General features: G+C 49.4%; 5 protein-coding genes across 5 annotated transcripts; 3 read left to right on the forward strand and 2 right to left on the reverse strand.

The window, feature by feature from the left end:
• The first annotated feature begins 3,301 nt into the window (after nt 1-3,301).
• PV10_05834 (uncharacterized protein) lies at nt 3,302-6,036 on the forward strand. Its single transcript, XM_016370560.1, has 2 exons — nt 3,302-3,657; nt 3,711-6,036. The coding sequence occupies exons 1-2, from the start codon at nt 3,602-3,604 to the stop codon at nt 5,635-5,637; spliced, it is 1,983 nt and encodes a 660-aa protein (XP_016222853.1). The 5' UTR covers nt 3,302-3,601; the 3' UTR covers nt 5,638-6,036.
• A 1,201-nt stretch (nt 6,037-7,237) lies between these two features.
• PV10_05835 (uncharacterized protein) lies at nt 7,238-9,054 on the forward strand (the record flags this gene model as incomplete). The annotated part of the gene is made up of 3 exons (XM_016370561.1): nt 7,238-7,313; nt 7,371-7,937; nt 7,994-9,054. 3 exons carry the CDS (start codon nt 7,238-7,240, stop codon nt 9,052-9,054), a joined length of 1,704 nt encoding a protein of 567 aa, XP_016222854.1.
• On the reverse strand, nt 7,856-10,499 carry PV10_05836 (uncharacterized protein). Its single transcript, XM_016370562.1, has one exon. It carries the CDS (start codon nt 10,426-10,428, stop codon nt 9,157-9,159), a length of 1,272 nt encoding a protein of 423 aa, XP_016222855.1. The 5' UTR covers nt 10,429-10,499; the 3' UTR covers nt 7,856-9,156.
• Nucleotides 10,500-10,688: 189 nt separating this feature from the next.
• Nucleotides 10,689-12,104, forward strand: PV10_05837 (uncharacterized protein). Its single transcript, XM_016370563.1, has 2 exons — nt 10,689-11,003; nt 11,055-12,104. Exon 2 carries the CDS (start codon nt 11,167-11,169, stop codon nt 11,968-11,970), a length of 804 nt encoding a protein of 267 aa, XP_016222856.1. The 5' UTR covers nt 10,689-11,003; nt 11,055-11,166; the 3' UTR covers nt 11,971-12,104.
• On the reverse strand, nt 11,106-17,586 carry PV10_05838 (uncharacterized protein). The gene is made up of 2 exons (XM_016370564.1): nt 17,307-17,586; nt 11,106-17,249 (listed from the first exon to the last, which is right to left on the reverse strand). The coding sequence occupies exons 1-2, from the start codon at nt 17,369-17,371 to the stop codon at nt 12,254-12,256; spliced, it is 5,061 nt and encodes a 1,686-aa protein (XP_016222857.1). The 5' UTR covers nt 17,372-17,586; the 3' UTR covers nt 11,106-12,253.
• Nucleotides 17,587-18,181: the final 595 nt, after the last annotated feature.

Genomic DNA, 18,181 nt, shown 5'->3' on the forward strand with positions numbered 1-18,181 from the left:
GGGAATCAGAGAAGTGGAGAGAGGTTTGAAAACAAATCAGAAGAGCAACCATGTCAAGACGGTCTTCTTGTCACTGTTCACGCGTACGCGCGGCGTGCGTTACCATCAGAGTCACTAGCTGTGACCAAGATCACAAACATTTGCAGCTTCAGTTTCCATAGTCTCATTTTAGGAAGATGATGGGTCTGTCCATGTAGGTCTTATTCAAAGCACAAAGTTTGCTTGGAATGACTTGGACATGACACGGTGGTCAGTGTTGGCCATGTTCGACAATCTCCAGACACTTCTCAAAGTCCGCCCAATTGTACATGATGTGCTTGCATCCAACTTCTCTAAGGCGCGTTGCTATTTCGTCTTGCTTGGCCGTAGTATGGTAGGCTCCGACATAGCCAATGACTGCGACTTTGGCTCGGATGGCAGATAACGCTCCTGAGATACTGTCCTCAACAGCAACACACTCTTCTGGTTTTGCGGAGTGCTTGGCAAGAACGTGGAGGTAGATAGCAGGATCTGGCTTTGAAGAGGGTTTGGCTAAAGACGTTGCAGCGGAGTAAACCTCGTCGGGATGGAAGAACTTGTCTTGTCCGGTAGTAGCAATCGAAACGCGAACCCGACGAAGGGCAGAAGAAGAGACCACAGACATGGTATAATTTTGGTTTTGGGAGAGCTCTTGGAGGACTTCGATGGATCCATCACATGGTTGGACTTTGGCTTGGAGCTGTGCAATGACACGCTCTACTTCTTCGCGAATATAGCCTTCCATCTCTTCTTCTCCTAACCAGAAGTCGAACTGGGTTTGAATAGCGGCCATGATCTAAAACAAGATTTGTGAGTCACAAGTCGTGTATCGATGTAGCGGGACTAGATCTTGAGGAACACCACTCATCACTAGAGGTAAAGCTTACGCCGCGGAAATTCTGACCAACAAAGTTGGCAATAAGAGATTCTGGAGTGTAGCGTTGGTCTAGCCCGTATTTTTCCATGATCTCGTTGACCAAGCCAGCGCATGCCTCAAAGGCAACATCTTCAGACTCAACGAGGGTATTGTCACAGTCGAAGAACAGGTATTTGATCTAACTTCGATTAGTGGATTCCTTGAAAGTAGGTTTTCGTGACTAACAGCCATGATAGTTGGTTGAAGTGGTCCTCCGTTGAAGCTAATTCTTAATAGCTAGACGTGATCCAGCGGTCGTCTGAGTAGAGCGGCAGAGAAGTGGGATCAAATAAGCCAATGGTGCAAAGTAATAATGAGGGTGCCTGGACTATGAATAAGGGGCTGTGGACACCCAGGTAGTCATTGGAGATGAGAATATGGTGAATAAAGAAAACGTGGTTCGGAAAAGCTTGAAGATGAAGATGAAGATGAAGATGAAGATGAAGATGAAATGAAGATGATGATGATGATGATGACGATGAATCACACAAATTACGGTCGTTCCTGCCTCTGGCGCCATTGACAGTTGCTAGGAGGGTTGCGCTTGCCGCATCCAGAGAAATTCACTCCTGGTCTTTGTAGACGGACAATTCTTCCCACAAACACCCATTGTTGGCTGCGGTTGTAGCCAGTACATAGGTATGTGCTTGGGTGTATTGTGAAAGTCCGTTCAGGGAATTCGAATGATACGGGTGTCTTAGGCGGATCATGGATATGACTGGACATCCTGGGGCATTCCAATCTCCTGTGGCAACGGAATTGTCTCAGTAAATGGCTCTTCAGTGTTGAGCCACTTGCTGATCATATTCAGCACAAGGGTGTTCTTCGTGTCTTCTTTTCTTATTGCTCTCCAGCTATGGTACAATTCCCACCACCACTGGTGCGTGACGCCATCTCGGCCAAGGTGGCCCGCTATCCCTCCTGGTCCAGCTTGTCTTTCCCATGGTTTGTCGACAATGTAATGAAGTATGACTAGCTTCTGATCCGACCAGATCCGAGGATGCCAGTAACGCATAGTCTTGATTGCGTTGTATCTCCACGACAATGGAGTCCATTTGTCACGGAAGAAATCGGCCAGAAAATCTTGATCAGGGAATTGATATTCTTTCAAGCGCGGGCTGGTGTTGAAGAAGTCCAACATCCTGGTCCACAATTCTTGAGATGGGTAGAAGAGAAACATGCCACCGTTCAAGAGTCGGTAAGTCGGACGTGCGTGTAGAGTGATGTTGGCAGCCACTTGATCGGGATTGGTTAGGGGCGTGTAGGCACAATTGCCCTTTTGCCAGTCGTTTGGGGCCCAAGGATCATAATCGAGATTGCAAACACAGGCATGGTTTGCGCCTAGCCATTCACGATCTGGCAATTTTGTATCCAAGATTTCATCCGGATTGTTGAACACAGCCATATCAGCGTCGAGGAAAACGGCACGGGTATAACCAAGGTGGAAAATCTCAAAAGCACGCAGTTTGGTGAAGGTGTCTTTGAACCGCTCGGCCACGCTGCCAGTATTTTGTTGATCTTGTCTGGGTAATAGTAGCTCGACCTGCTGAAGGCGGATCCGTCCATAGTGTTGGCTTTCAGATTCAAGGACAGCAAGAGCCTCACTGCCCAGCGATGACGTGTACAGGATTAACAGCGGGTATTTCGAGTGACAATGATCAAGGGTATGGGCGAGGACAATGGCACCAGGGAGATATGAAGGCTTTGTGAGCAGAGTGACCCAGCAAGATTTCTCTTGAGTGTCCTCTTGAGAACCCATGTTAAGCAATAGTACAGGCGGAAACTCTAACACAGGAAATACAGGTGCTAGATTATAGATAGTGTATGGCGAGGTCTATTCGGACCTGCCGAAGGGTCAGCAGAGGGAGTTTTGAGCTCTTTAAACCATGTCATAATGTTATTGTTACCTTGGTAAACGGAGCTCTTGAATACGTTTGGAGTCATGGCGTCATGGTTCCAGAGATGGTGGCGCCACGTGGTGGTGATAATCTCTGGTTCGCCATGTGCATGAATTGGTAGTGGCTACAACATTGAGTGCGGCCATGTTATACACCACTCAACCACCATATTTTTTGGGATTTGGAAAGACGGGACGTGTTTGAAGATAGACATGAGTGGTAAGTGTTGCATTTTGGATTTTTGGTGTTGATGATCACGTGATATTCCTGCGACGCGCCTTCCAAGATTGAACCTCTGTATGTGACAAATGTCTTGGCGAGACTTGCTTCTTTGATTGGCGGAATGTCCGGAACTGTGGTTTCTCCGCCGACCATGGATTGTTGACAGTCAGGTGAAGATTCGACATCAGTGGACATGATCCAACAAGCGTCAGCCTCTTCATCATTCCCTTGACGTCCACGGATTTATCGGCATGCTGCCTACTCCGTAGCTCCTCCATCGTCCCTGTGCAGAGACGCTTATACCAAGTAGTCACAGTCCCATCACAATTAAGCCATTGTTGACTGCACCCGGTATCCGTCAGTCCACATCATTCTACCGTCACAGCCGCCGCAGTCACTCCCTGCGTTTGGCCTTTGGATAACAAAACAATCCCATCATCTGTTGCAGACGCTCGGACCTCGACTCCAGTTGATCATCTTTATTCCTACGCCGACGTCAGCATCATCAGAGTATCGACTCCTGCCACCATCCACCTGACATGCAGACATGGTATTGCTTGAGAAGCAATGGGTGAATGTTCAGGAGAAGACCTTTACAAAATGGTAATTCCCACGATCGAGTCAAGCACAAACAGGTACCTAACTCATTCAAACAGGCTCAACAACAAGATATCTTCTCGAGAAGTAGCGGTGAAATCATTAGTCACCGACCTCTCGGACGGCATCATCCTCATCCATTTACTCGAAGTCCTCAGTAACGAGTCCCTGGGCCGTTATGCATCCAACCCCAGGCTCCGCGTCCAAAAGTTTGAAAATGTCAACAAGTCACTTGAATTCATCAAGAGTCGGGGAATCCAGATGACCAATATCGGCGCCGAAGATGTGGTCGATGGCAACAGAAAGATCATCCTCGGGCTGATCTGGACGCTCATCCTGCGGTTCACGATTTCCGACATTAGCGAAGAAGGCATGACTGCCAAGGAGGGTCTGCTGTTGTGGTGTCAACGGAAAACGGCGTGCTATGAGGGGGTAGAAGTTAGAGATTTCTCTGCCTCATGGAACGACGGCCTGGCCTTTTGTGCTCTGCTCGATATTCATCGACCCGATCTGATCGATTTTGATACCTTGGATAAATCAGATCACAAGGGCAATATGCAGCTGGCTTTTGACATTGCAACGAAAGAGATTGGAATTCCAGACCTGCTTGATGTGGAAGATGTTGCCGATGTTGCACGGCCTGATGAACGGTCGCTCATGACGTATATTGCGTACTGGTTCCACGCTTTCAGTGCCATGGAGAGGGTTGAAAACGCAGGACGGCGGGTAGAAAAGTTTGTCAGCAACATGCAAGGCGCGTGGGAGATGGAGTCGGCGTATGAAAAGAGGATGAGAGCGTTGTTGCAAAACATCAGGCATCAACGCCAGGCCTGGCGAGAGTCGACGTTTCAAGGGACGTATTCTGACGCCAAAGCACAGGCCAACGAGATTTCAGGATTCAAGCGTAATCAGAAGCGCAAATGGGTGGCCGAGAAATCCGACCTGGCAGCACTACTGGGCAATATCAAGACCAAGCTATCCACGTATCGACTACGACCATATGTGCCCAAACCGGAACTTCGACTCGAGGTGTTGGACCAAGAATGGGCTGCCTTGGGAACGGACGAACACGCCAGAAGCAAACTGATCAACGAGACGATTCGAGATATCAAGAACGCGCTCCGACGAAACTTTGCAGACAAAGCCAATGACTTTGCCCTGACGCTCAACACGTTGTCACTGGCTATTTCCGGATTAGAGGGCGATGTGGAAGACCAGCTGCAACACGCACAGAGACTGTCGGCCAACTTGTCGCCATTGGAACAATACCTGGAAGGAATAGCTATCCTGGATGAAAAGTGCCAAGAAGCCAACATCGACGAGAATGATTGGACGACATATACATACGACGAATTGTTGTACGAGTTGAGCTTGGTCAAGGCCAGCGTGCAGAAGAAGTTGACTTTTTTGGAAAACCAAATGGTGGCTCGAGACATGACGAACCTGACACCAATTCAGCTGGAAGAATTCGAGTCAGTGTTCCGTCACTTTGACCGAGACGGCACCAACTCGTTGCAAGAACTGGAATTCAGCGCCGCGTTGGCAAGTCTTGGGCTGGTGTACGATGAAGAGGAAATGCATGGCAAGTTCCTTGAAGTTTGCCACAGTGGACTCGATGGATCCATGTCTCCAGTGTCACGTCGGCAGCGGGAGGCTCGAGGAGTGGGATTTGAACAATTTATCAGGTTCATGGTGTCGGTGACAGAAGATCAGAATGATGCAGACCAAGTGTTCCAGTCCTTCCGAGAAGTTGCAGACGGCAAGCCGTATGTGACGGAAATGGATTTGAGACATTCACTGATCCCTGACGATCTGATCGAAGACTTACTTCAGAGTATGCCAACACATCGAGGGCCAGACATGGAAGCCGATCGAGACGTGCCTAAGTACGACTACATCAGCTTCATGCAGCACATGATTGGAGATGGCACGGGTGAAAGTGACAGCGAAAGCGAACATTCACGGACCAGGGTCAATGGTGTCTGATTTAGCATGTGTACCAAGACCAGGCAAGAGTTGAGTTGAGTTGAGTTGAATTTGTGCAGCTGGCTCGGATTAGCTATGGGGCTTTCTTTGGTCGGTCAAAGTGGTTTTTACGGTCTGGATGTTTCTGGGTTTCTGCACAGCAACGGTGTTGGAAGAAACAGCGAGCCAACCTTGTCGATGTTGAGTTGGGCTGTATTGAGCGACAGCGAAAGCATGCATTCAATTTGGTAAACCAATCAAGTCTGCAAGAGAAGAATTGAATTGGACAATGCAATGAATGATCATGGGATGATGACTTGATGAGTAGATTAGTTGGGGGAAGGTCCTTTTGGGCAGAGTAGTAGAGGAGTGTGTGTGTATCATTGTGGGATACATTAATTAATTACAACAGGGTCTGAACCAAGGTCCAGAGTGTTGTAGGTGGCCAAGAGGAGAAACAATGAATTCTCAAGGGTCGGACAGATATTGGAAGCCTTCATCACCGTTATTACCCACATGCTCATCATCCTGACCACTTCTCACCATTTTCACTGTATACCTCAGGCTAAGTAGGGTACTCCAGATCTCGGAAATCGGAGCTTGATCAACCTGTCGTGCCTGTATGGATTTATTATCTAAGCCGGATCGACCCATTGGCTCTGACCTCCGACTCCGAGAAATAAGGCGATATTATTGGCTGAGACACATTTCCCCACAACTCACCCTCTCGTTTGGCCGTCAGCGGCAATGAATCTCCACCAAAGAGGAGTGAAAGATTTCTGGAGAGATTCACTCCAATATATCGATATTCCGTACAGCAGTGCTTAGTCTACTATACCTCCCATAACTCATATCATAGGTTCATCAGTGATTGTAGCACAGTAATCTGGCATGACTGTACTATACATTCCCAACCGCCTGCCCCCCACCCCTAATTCTGACTCTGGAAACCCTCCCTCCTCCCTCCTCTCTACTCGTACAAAAACACCGAGGCAACTCTTCGGTTGTCATTCCCCCACTCCAACCAATAACAGCCGCCGGAGCATGACATCGACCATTTCGCCGATCCACCGTGAGACTTCTGTCCTCGGCAAAGAAATGCAACAAGCACCTCAGCTTGCACCTCGAAGAAGGGTTTCTTTGTATTGTGCAGACTCTCATCCAATGACCTCTTCTATCTGGTCAGCGGAGCGGACGAGGAGCATGAATTGACTCGACCAGACCCAATGCGGTCCGAGACTATCTCCGTGTCGTGCACTATAATGTTTGGATTTGCTCTTAAGAAAGGTACATATGCAATCCCATCCCGCGTTCTGGATCGGTCACAAATGACTGTTGTTCAGTTTCTGTGATTTCTACGATTAGTCTCTCCTCGTACTTGGTACCTGTCTTGATATTCGTAGACTGATTGACTGGGTTGAGGTTGGGATTGTAGATCTATCTGTCTCTCTGTGCTCTCTATCCTCTCTCGCTCACCTCCCCTCCACACCCTCGATCCTCGCTTCTCTCCTCTCTCACTTCGTGACAAAGTCACTCAGTCACCAAGGAGTGGTCAGGCCCCTACTCTACATACCTAGAACCAAGCAACATCATCAACCCCACCTCCACCTCCACCTTCAAGATGCCTCTTAAGCAGGTTTACCTACCTAAGAAGGACTATGTGGTTCCAGACATTGACTTGTTGACCTTGATTTACAGTGAGAATATCCTCATTTTCCATTCACGACTAGTACCACTAACATCCATCCTCATAGATTCACCTGAAGCATGGACCAACGAAAGCACCATCCTCCACGCCGAAGCAGCGCAACCGGAAAACAAAATCACCAAAGCCGAGGCGAGAATCTACACACAACGTATGTCGCATTACCTAAGACACACCTACTCGATAGGAGCCTCCGGACCCGGTAAGGACGTCGTGGTCGTCATTTCCAGCGGTCAAGTCCTGCTTGCGCCTCTCTTCTACGGCGTCATTGGCGCCGGAGGAATCTATTCCGCTGCGAGCTCTTCTTTCACCCATCTCGAACTCGCGCGTCAAGTCAAGCATGGCCATGCGAAGCTCATCATTGCCAGTCCCGACTGTGTCGATACCGCTATTCGCGCTGCTGAGGAGACTGGTTTGGATAAGTCCAATGTCTTGGTATTGGAAAGTATGGGTGGTTCGCATGTCAGGAGCTTGAGGCGCGTGGACGGTCGTGGTCAGGATGCTCTTGTTGGCGAGGACAAGAGGTTGCAGTGGGAGGTGGTTACCGACCCTGAAGTCCTGGCCAATCGTGTCATTTGTTTGCTATATAGCAGTGGTACAACAGGTGTGCCTAAAGGTGAGTTCCAACCACATCCACATACAAATGTCCAAGCGAAGCTGACTCCGGTCTAGGTGTCAATCTCTCCCATCAGAACATTGTCTCTGAAGGACTGATCCCACAATACCAGTTCCGAGAGTATCTCATCCGCGCCAAACGCAGGGATCCCAATTTCACCTTTGTATACAACACATTGGCCCATCTTCCTGCTGCACACATTGCCGGATGTCAAGGATACTTTATCAATCCCTCCATTGCCGGCGGACCGGTCTACTGGATGCCCAAGTTCGACTTTGTCAAATTCCTCGAGTACAACGAAAAATTCAACATCAGTTTCTTTTTCACCGTCCCGCCCATCTACCTGCTCATCGCAAAAAGCCCCTTGGTCAAGAACCAATTCAAAAGTCTGAAACACGCCATCACTGGCGCCGCCCCGATGGGCGCCGAACTGCAGGGATTGGCCCAGAAGAAACTGGGTTGCCACATCGCTCAGACCTGGGGTCTGAGTGAGACCACGGGGAGTGTCACGAGCATGCCGTGGGACGAGAATGATCCAACTGGCAGCGTGAGTCCATTGTTGCCCAATGTCCGGATGAGAGTGGTTGACGACGACGAGAACGACGTTGAAGAAGGTGCGGAAGGAGAATTCATCTGTCAAGGACCTATGATTACCAAGGGTTATTGGGAAAACCCGACTGCAACCAAGGAGACCTTCACCGCCGATGGAAAGTGGTTCAAGACCGGTGACATTGGCATCGTCCGAGATGGCATGTTCTATATTGTCGATCGCAAGAAGGAATTGATCAAGTACAAAGGCTTGCAGGTTGCCCCGGCCGAGCTCGAGGCTTTGTTGCTCAGCCACGACAAGATTCAGGATGCCGCTGTGATTGGAGTGCCGGATCCATCTGGAAGCGGCAACGAGCTGCCTCGCGCTTATGTCGTAGCCGACAAGAGCCAAATATCCGCAGACGAAATCAAAGCTTTCGTCAAGGCCAACCTCGCTCAGCACAAGCAGCTGCGTGGTGGTTGCATCTACCTTGATGCCATTCCCAAGAGTCCCAGTGGCAAGATCCTGAGGAGAGAACTAAGAGACATGGCCAAGAAGGAGGGAAATACGGGTACAGCCAAGTTGTAAATGGAAAAAGATCCAGGATAGAATAGACCGGCATAGACAATATAAGGTGGATGCCATAGAGTCTGGAGTTGACCCTTGACAGTCGTCAAATTATATCACAGATCAAACCTTCCACACCGCGATCGGACATGCCTGCTTGGCGATGGCGCGTGCCACCATGTTGGCTAGAGGTCCTTGTTCCTCTACCCCATTTCTCCACATCTTTGGTCCAGCGAGGTATGATATAAAGCCATCAGGTCCCGAGATGAAGAGCTGTCGTTCTGCCTTGGAGGCCCCGTGGGATTGGTCATGACCAGGAGAAGTAAGCCGACTGAGTGCATTGCAAACCGCAGGCTCGTTGATAAAGGTTCCCTCTTCGTCGACAAAGTATTCAACCGTGATCTGACCCGGGTATCTCTCTTTAAGCGACTCCAGCTCCTGGACCATGGCTCCCTGTTGTGCGATAGGGGAATTCTGCTGCTTGGATTTCTTCGAGTTGTACAAGAAAGAATACCACTTTGACTGTTGTCCTGGTGCTTGGTCACTGACACCACCTATGCAATCGTCACGCGTCCTATTGGCCCACAGAATATGTAACTTGCAATCTTTGCGAGGGTGATCCACTCCATCCTCTGCAGCACCTTCAAACAAAGCGTGTGCGACTTGCAATGCGGGGGCTATACCAGTGCCACCAGCCAGGAAAATCACCTGCCGAACATGCTTGGAGATGGGGTATTCCGACACACTTGGCCGTCTGACTTCGATGTCTGCCCCGAGTGGGAGTCTATGTAAATAGCTCGAGACTTCGCCACGTGCGTCATGCCGGATGAGAAACCTCAGTCCAGTATTTTTATTTTGCTCCTGATCCGCTGCCACGCTCGGGGGCAAGGGTGTATATGCTCGCACAATCTGGAGTTGTGGTTGCTTGAACTCCACGCTCCATATCCCACTCTTGAATAGATCGGAAAAGGTTTTGTCGATTTCGGTCAGGTACTTGTCGTCCTTGGGTACCAGTTGGAAAATGCTGGCTGATTTTGACACTGGTTCTTTGGCGACAAGTGAGTATTTGACAAAACCTAGACTGTGAAGGCGACGGTCCTGCTCAGTCGTCTGGTAGGCATACCACGCGACAGGTGCTGCTAGAAGTCCAAGTCCAATTGCAACGAGTTTGTTCCGTGTCGAACCATTTTTCTGGTGCTTCTTTTGGTAAGTCCCGATGTCAACAGGTCCAACCTGGCCGGAAGGGTGGGGATTATGGGAAGAGTCGAGGCTGTTATTGGACTGCGAGGACTTGAAGCATGGCTTCAAGGGAAATCTTTGAGTGACATTTCGCAGGCAAGGCGTGGGTCGGGTTTGGTGCCGTGCCAGCAGACAAGTGGCTCGGGAGTGTACCATCAATCAAACAAAGATTGACCGGCTGTAACTCCGAGGATCTAATACAACTTTCCGAGACTAGTGAGGTAAACGGTGAGGGTCGGAAATATCACAATTATCATGACATTGCGGAGCGATCAAAGAATTGAACGAGGCTGCGCCGCCGCTTTAGTATCCCCACGTGATTTGGGTTCTGATGCAGCAGAGTTCAACTGCCACTTTAACACCAAACAATCAGTCCTCAACGTCCTCAACGCCCACAACCACCACTGTCTTGGTTATGGACATCAGTCAAAAGATCAGATCATGACAAACCTCAGCGAGCATCTTGATTACAATATACATCAGCTGGGACTTGATTGCTGAACAATCTCTCCAAAGCAACATGATGCGTCTCTCCGACCGACGTATTCGTGTAGCACACAATAGAATCCTCCCATTTGGCGTACGCCTTTTACTCCGACGGCACGAACTCTCTCCACGTTCCCCCAATGCTATGCTTTAAACAGCCCAGCTGAATCCTATTTCATGATACTCACTTTCTGCATCTCTCAGAGCTCTATACTCATGACCTGAGAGTCCTCTTCACAGGCAAGGTCATTACTACTCCTTATTGTGCTTCTCAATCCGCTCAACTCCGCCGGCAGACCCACCATTTATGACTATACTCTACTCTGATTCCATCTGAACGCAGAGGTCACAACATCCATAATACCCCGTGACTACCTATTCAATACCATATTATACAATAACCATACAATGTCACCATCAAACCCCCTCAACACCCAAGCCACGTACTTCAAATCCCTGCACCAACCGGGCCAACCAGTCATTCTCGCCAACACATGGGATGAATCCTCCGCACGAGTCATCGGCTCACTTCCCACCGTGCAAGCCATCGCAACCGCCTCATACGCCGTCGCTTTGGCATCTGGAACCACCGACGACGAGCTAACCCTCGAAAATAACCTTTCAGCCGTATCCCGTATTTCCAAGATCGCCCAAGAATTCAACAAACCATTGACCGTGGACCTACAAGACGGATACGGGTCACGTCTAGAAGAAGCCATCGCCGCCGTCATCTCCCATGGTGCCGTTGGAGCCAACATCGAGGATGTCGATAAAGATACGAAGAAGCAGTATTCAGTCGATGAAGGGGTCGCGCGGATTCGACGGGCTTTGAAGGCTGCGGAGGAGAATGGAGTGAATGATTTTGTGGTTAATGCGAGAGTTGATACGTTGTTGCATGGTGGGGAGATGGAGGATACGATTTTGAGAGGGAGGAAATATCTCGAGGCCGGGGCAACGACGGTTTTTGTCATTGGTGGTGCTACCAGGGGTGGGTTGAAGACCGAGGAGGTGAAAACTTTGAGCGATGCTCTAGGAGGAAGATTGAACGTGTCGGTGGCTTTGTCGCCGGGGAAATTGACTGTTGATGATGTTGCTGCTATTGGAGTCAGTAGAGTCAGCGTGGGTCCGCAGTTATATTTCAAAGCGACAGCTGCCATCAAGGACGCCGCCGAGGGTCTCTTCTCTTCGAGGGTTGTATCGGCGACGTCTTAAGAGAAGTATCAAGTTTCATTCAAGGAGGCCTTGGTCTTTTCATGACCTTTCCCTGATATCCATTTACCCACGGAAATATATCGTCTCACGCCAATTCAAGCTCATCATCATCATCACTCGCCAACAAGTCTAGCAATCGCCAACAATGATGAACATTGATTTTGTTCCATGGACGATGAAACGCAAACAAACGCTCCTACCCATCTAGAAACAATGCTTTGTCAAGAATGCAACCCAATGACTAGACTCTCTGTACACATGACCCTGCCGCTTCAGCCTGCGGTCAAGAGTCGTCAATTAATCGGCGTTGTTCCCACGCCTTTCTCGCAATCTCATAGAGACTGTCAAAGTCCCCGCTCGTTTCACACATCGAGCGCAAGTACCCGTCTTCCTTTTGCAGAAGTTCATACGGATCCGCGTATTCAACCACCATTCCCTTATCCAATACCAATACTCGGTCATAATCAATGATCGTCTGCAGTCGATGTGCGATCGTCAAAATCGTATTGTTCTTCAGCTCCCGCAGTGTACCTTGAATCTTGGAATCTGTCGCATAATCGATCGACGCAGTGGCTTCATCCATGACCAACACTTTAGGCGATTTGAGGAGAGCACGTGCGAGACATAGAAGTTGACGTTGCCCCTGGGACAGATTCGACCCTGATTCTGCCACTGGTGATGACAAATCTCGGAATATGTTCTTGTTGTCCTTCGTGTTTGTCATGCTTGGTACTAAAGTTGACCCCGTTGTGTCTGTGCCGTTAGCCGATTGTCCTGTTTGACTCTCTGGAGGACTGGAATCCTCGCGCAGTGTCGGTGATGTGCTTGAAACCTCTGGAGGAGTTGCTGTCCCAGATGATTCTGCCAGCCCCGACGAGTCAGAAATCAAATGAACTCGGCGTAGAGCCGTGAAGATCTCTGCATCCGTGAAAAGCTCGAATGGATCCAGGTTGGTACGTAAAGTCCCAGTGAAAAGAGTAGGATCCTGAGGGACAATGGTAATCGCCTCTCTCAAATCTTGGAGTCCAATTAAGCCAACGTCAATGTCGTCAATCAAGATTTTGCCTTCCAACGCTTCAAGTCCACGAAATAACGCCAGTGCCAAGGAGCTTTTCCCTGCTCCAGTCCTGCCTACTATCCCGACCTTATGACTGCCCTCGATGCGGAATGTAAGCCGCTTGAGCACTGGCTCGAGGTCAGATCTGTATGTCGTTGTATATCCAACGAATTGAATGGATCCTTGGCTAGGCCAATTGGCAGGAGGTTGTGTCTCCGGGATCTTCGCAGGAGCTTCTTGCTCGACCTCAATGTATTCCTGTAGACGCTCGACCGAGTTCATGTTCTGCTCGTTGGCAGCATAGAGTCGCACAAGCCAAAGGACATTCTGCGTAAACGTGATTGCATACGACAAAGCCAAGCCTGCCGTACCGGGATCAATTCTGTCCCCGTTAAGCACAACAAACATGGCTGAGAAGAAGGACACAAAGGCCCCGGCAACATCTATCCGGAATGCAAGCCATCTGTTAGTCGCCCAGAGGAAGATGAAGGGCCGATTGTGTGTGTTGATGCGTAAGTTGCTCTCTTGAATGAACCTTGCCTCATCTCCGTACGCGCGAATTGTGACAGCTCCGGTAACAGTTTCACCGAAATGCTGGAACAGAGGACTACGTTGAACCGACTCCAAGCGCTTCAAATCTCTCGAAGAGCGAATGTAAAACAGCCCTGTAGCAATGTACATGAGCGTAATGAAGAAGCCGGGAATCAAGAAACCAGGCGTGATGGCGGAGATGAGAATGACAATAGTCAAGACCGAAGCAGCGCTGTGCAGCATGCCTATTGCTACCGGGGCCACTTCCTGATCCAAAGCTTGGATATCCTTGGAAAATCGATTCGTCAACTGACCAAGGGGTGTGGAATCAAAGAAGCGAAACTTGGCCCGGAGAATACTTGTCAGCAGTTTTTCGTGGAGAAACCACGACGCACGCATGGAGCCCCAGAAGAGAACCAGCTCTCTTCCCAGGCAGATAAAGACATAGACAGCGCCGATAAGTGCATAGATGCCTAGATAGTAAGGCACATCAACATCATTGCCGTTGATGCCCAGCTTTGAGAGGAAGCCACCGTCGGTTTGTGGAACAATAGTGTATGAAGTACCAAAATTCCAAGAGTTAGAGGGCTTGACTGGGTGAAAAGCATGTACTGCTGCGTGCGAGGTGTTTGCTTCCCTGACGTGGTAAGCATTAGCCCACTGTCTAATCCAGACGTTGGTCGCGACAGATCCCAGTTGGGTCGCAATAAATCCGGATGCCGCAAATATCCAATACCACCATGGGCCCATAGCTGCGAGGTACATGGTGATGGTGGAAAGTTTGACGCTTCCGGTAGCTTTGTTCTCCACTCTATGATCAACAAAAGTCGGATCTTTCTTTGACGCTTTGACTCTGCCCTTGTTGGTGCGAGCCTGGCCATTAGAGTTGCCATTCTGGTATTGGCCCGACAATTTTGAAGTTTCTTCTTCCAGATTGGATGAAACTCGTGAGGGAGCGCCGGATCCCGCTCGTGACACAGGACGTGATTTCAGTAATTCATCCCCAAGTGCTCCACTATCCATAACTTGTTGTGGTGTTCCTTTCGAGACGACTTTACCGTTCTCAAGAACAGCCACAAAGCTGGACAGGGGAACCGTCAGTGCAAGGTTATGTGAAACAAGGATGCAAGTGCGGTTGAACATCAATTCGCCCTTCAATGCCCGTTCGAAGATGTGTTTTGCGGTATGAGCATCAACAGCACTTAAACAATCATCGAGCAAAAGATGCTTTGAGTTGGAGTAGATTGCACGGGCGAGAGAAATGCGCTGTTTCTGCCCCCCTGACATGGTAATCCCCTTTTCTCCAACCAGTGTCTGGTCTCCAGCATCAAGAATTTCCAGATCACGTTCCAGAGCACATACTGCCAACACTTCCTGATAGCGATCCTCATCGTAGGGATTGGCGAAAAGGATATTCTCTTTGATTGTAGCATTGACAAGCCAGGGTTGCTGGGCGCAGTATGCGACGGCCTCGATCATGCCAGTGACTGGGTCTGGACGCAAGTCCTGTCGACTATAACCACCTGGAATGAAGACACTGCCGTTCATTAACTGCATTTCTCCCAACAATGCCATCAGCAGCGAAGTTTTGCCCGATCCAGTAGGCCCCGCGATGATGTTCAATTGGCCGATGACGAAATCAACATTAATGTTGATCAGGCGGAACGCTTCGACAGCGTCCTTGTTGCTAATGCCCCATGACAAAGTGGCATTGTCCAGTGCAATCCGTGTAACCGGGCGACTAGCTCGTCGACTCTGACGCAGCTGAACATATTTCTCAGTCTCTTCTTCGTTGAGGAATTCCTCCACCCGGTCGACAGAAACCTTGGACTCTTGTACGTGAGCAACCATATCCGCAAGCTGATCCAGGGGGACGCGAAGAAGGGAGAACATCGAAAGAGCTGGAAAGGCCACCGAGGGAACCAGAGGTCGCTTCTCAACCATTGTATACAAGAAGAAAGAGGTAAAGGTGATCAGGATGGGTACACCGCTCCAGATGGTAGCTGCAATAGACCAAACAATGTATTTCCCCCAAAGGGCACTGAGCTCGGCGGACCTCTTTTCGTTGACGTTACTAGCGAATCGTTGTTCCCAAGCAAAGTATTTGATGATTCTGATATTCTGGAGGACTTCGTTGGTGACGTGGATTCTTCCATCAGTGGCAAGCATGATTTTTTTCTGTGCCGCCTGGAATGATTTGGCGATGTAGAGGTTCAGCGGAAGAATCAGGACCATCAATCCGATGCCAGCGAACGAACTGAACCCGAGGACCTTGTAAAGGAGTGACACGGCCATGATGAGCTGAACAGGTACGGCAGCCCACAAAAAATGTAAATAGGATGAGACTTCAGCGACTTTGAACGAATCAATCGACATCAGATTGATGACGGTGCCATTATTCGCCGGGTTCAGACCAGATTTCACCAAGTGCAATGGCGAATTGGGTTCAGATGTCGATTTCGTAGAAGTCTGTTGCCACAGTGACTTGATCTTTGTCCAAAATGTAGGTTTGTCTTGGGGCTTGTCCTTCGCCGAGTCACTTTCGGTAGTAGCAGCCGCCTTTCTGCGGAGGGTCTTTGAGTAGATCTCACCGACGATGATGCCACGAAGTTGAATGCAGACCTTGCGACCGATCCACAAAGCTTGGCCGTCACAGATTGCAACAATGATACCGGTGGCAAACAATAGAAAAACGTAAAGCCAAGCAGCACTGACCGGAGTTGTGTCGCGGTTCTCGAGGAATTCCAGTACGGCTTTGAGCAACAAGGGGGTGAGAAATGGAAAGATGCTCGAGACAATACACCAGACGCCTTGTATCAGGAGTTGACTCTTGAAGTGCAAGAGCAAGCGAAGGGCAAGAGAATGTGTCTTTTTGATCTGGCGGAAGGTAGCAAGACAATGTTCGGCTTTGTCTTGTAGGGTAACATTCCATACATCGGCCATCTCGAGGGGCTTCTTGTAGCCCTTGTAGATGAGGGAATCGCACCAAGAAAAGGAGATGATCGAAAAAATGCTGGCGAGAGGCTCTCGGGAGGGTTCGACATCGCCGTCATATTCAAGTAGAACGCCTTTATTCCCTTTGCGGGAGAACAAGACAATTAAGGCTAGGACGGTAGTGATGGTAAAAGTGACGACAGTCAGAACATTCGAAAGTCGGTGCAGCGACTGTAGAAGAGCCGATCTGAAGATCCAAATTTGTAGAAGCCATTGGATTCCATACAGAGCGGCGCTGTGATCCCAAAGCCCTTTAACGGGGACAGTCCAGTTGGTGGTTGAAGCCGTCAATCGTGCGGCATCCACCACAGAGACATAAAACCAGAAGCAAACTTGAGCTATCCATGCTGTGTGATCACTCTTGGCGGCATGGATCACCTGTACGAAGCTCAGGACGAGCTGGGCCAGAACAAGGACGAACTCGAGGGTGACGAGGAAGACTTCAGCGGTGGGTCTATCGATGTCTTTGGGTGCACGATCCCCATGGCTGACAGTTCTTTGCAAGGTGAGCTTGGTCAAGCTGTCGGCATCTTCAGTATCGGTATCGAGAGAGTCATCTTCATCGTCATCGATATTGACCAAGGGTTGGTATCGAGTTGACCTGCGCTTTAAGATTTCTCTCAGAGGAATAAGTTGGCGTAGGATCAAGAGGAGAGATATGGCGGCAGCGAGAAGAGGGAACAGCGTTTGCAGATAGCTTGAAAGACCGTGTTAGTAGACAATATCTCTCGAAGAGGGTAAAGTGTGAACTCACTCTGCTCGAAAGCAATGGCTCAGATCATCGAGCCGCCATAACGAGCCTTTACATTGCGCGAACATGGCCAGTCCAATATGTCACCACAATCACCAAGGTCCACAAAACAACGGGGAGGAAGGGACCATTTCTTTTGAAGCAAAAGAGAAGCAAGAACAGGACACCAGGGCGTTGAAGCGGTAGGTAGTTGTATGTACAGGTAGAGCAAAGAAGTGGTAGTGCAAATATGTACAATAATGCACAAGTGATGGAGTGATGGATGTGATGATTTTACGGAAACCCACCGACAGTTTTTTGACATGCGCGAGAGGAAAGCGCATTGGACAAATCTATACTTTGCGCCTGCAACTGCAACTGCAACTGCAACTGCAGGGCACTGCACCTAACTTAGCTGGGCCGACACCGGGGCCAAGGGGCTTGAACCCCAGGCCCAACACACGCCAGGCCAAGCCTACTTAGGTAACTTAGCAAGGAGAGGCCAGGGGAGGAGGTCGTGCGCTTACAGGCAGGAATATGGAGCATTGGCGAGCCACCGGAATGGTGAATGCCACACTACCACGACTTGCCATAAGTACTACGAACTTATTACCGAGTACATGGAACGAGGTACCTACGGAGTAGTCCGTAGCATGTATTCGGTTGTAGGATGACTATGAAGAGTCATCGGTGAAGGTGTCTTGTGTCCTTCTATTTCCACCGCCTTGATGCCATCTATGTACCTTAAAGTCGCGTTGCCACTAGGGAGATAGGGAAGACTGATGTCGAGGTTTAATTGACCAGTAGTCCAATTGATAACTAGTCAAAGGTAGGTACATCATACTATGGTACCGAGTATGCATGCTGTTGCGATGTGCAGTACAAGGTGTTCATGTTTT

Source organism: Exophiala mesophila, assembly GCF_000836275.1.
Source record: "Exophiala mesophila strain CBS 40295 unplaced genomic scaffold supercont1.4, whole genome shotgun sequence".
Taxonomy (NCBI): Eukaryota; Fungi; Ascomycota; class Eurotiomycetes; order Chaetothyriales; family Herpotrichiellaceae; genus Exophiala; species Exophiala mesophila.

Excerpts from the sequence above, each read along its gene's own strand:
- PV10_05834 (XM_016370560.1), top strand. The coding sequence starts at position 3,602 with ATGGTATTGCTTGAGAAGCAATGGGTGAATGTTCAGGAGAAGACCTTT. Across the intron at positions 3,658-3,710 it reads GAGAAGACCTTTACAAAATG|GCTCAACAACAAGATATCTT; the intron begins GTAATTCCCACG and ends TCATTCAAACAG.
- PV10_05836 (XM_016370562.1), bottom strand. The coding sequence starts at position 10,428 with ATGGTACACTCCCGAGCCACTTGTCTGCTGGCACGGCACCAAACCCGA.
- PV10_05837 (XM_016370563.1), top strand. The coding sequence starts at position 11,167 with ATGTCACCATCAAACCCCCTCAACACCCAAGCCACGTACTTCAAATCC.
- PV10_05838 (XM_016370564.1), bottom strand. The coding sequence starts at position 17,371 with ATGTTCGCGCAATGTAAAGGCTCGTTATGGCGGCTCGATGATCTGAGC. Across the intron at positions 17,250-17,306 it reads AGCCATTGCTTTCGAGCAGA|CTATCTGCAAACGCTGTTCC; the intron begins GTGAGTTCACAC and ends CGGTCTTTCAAG.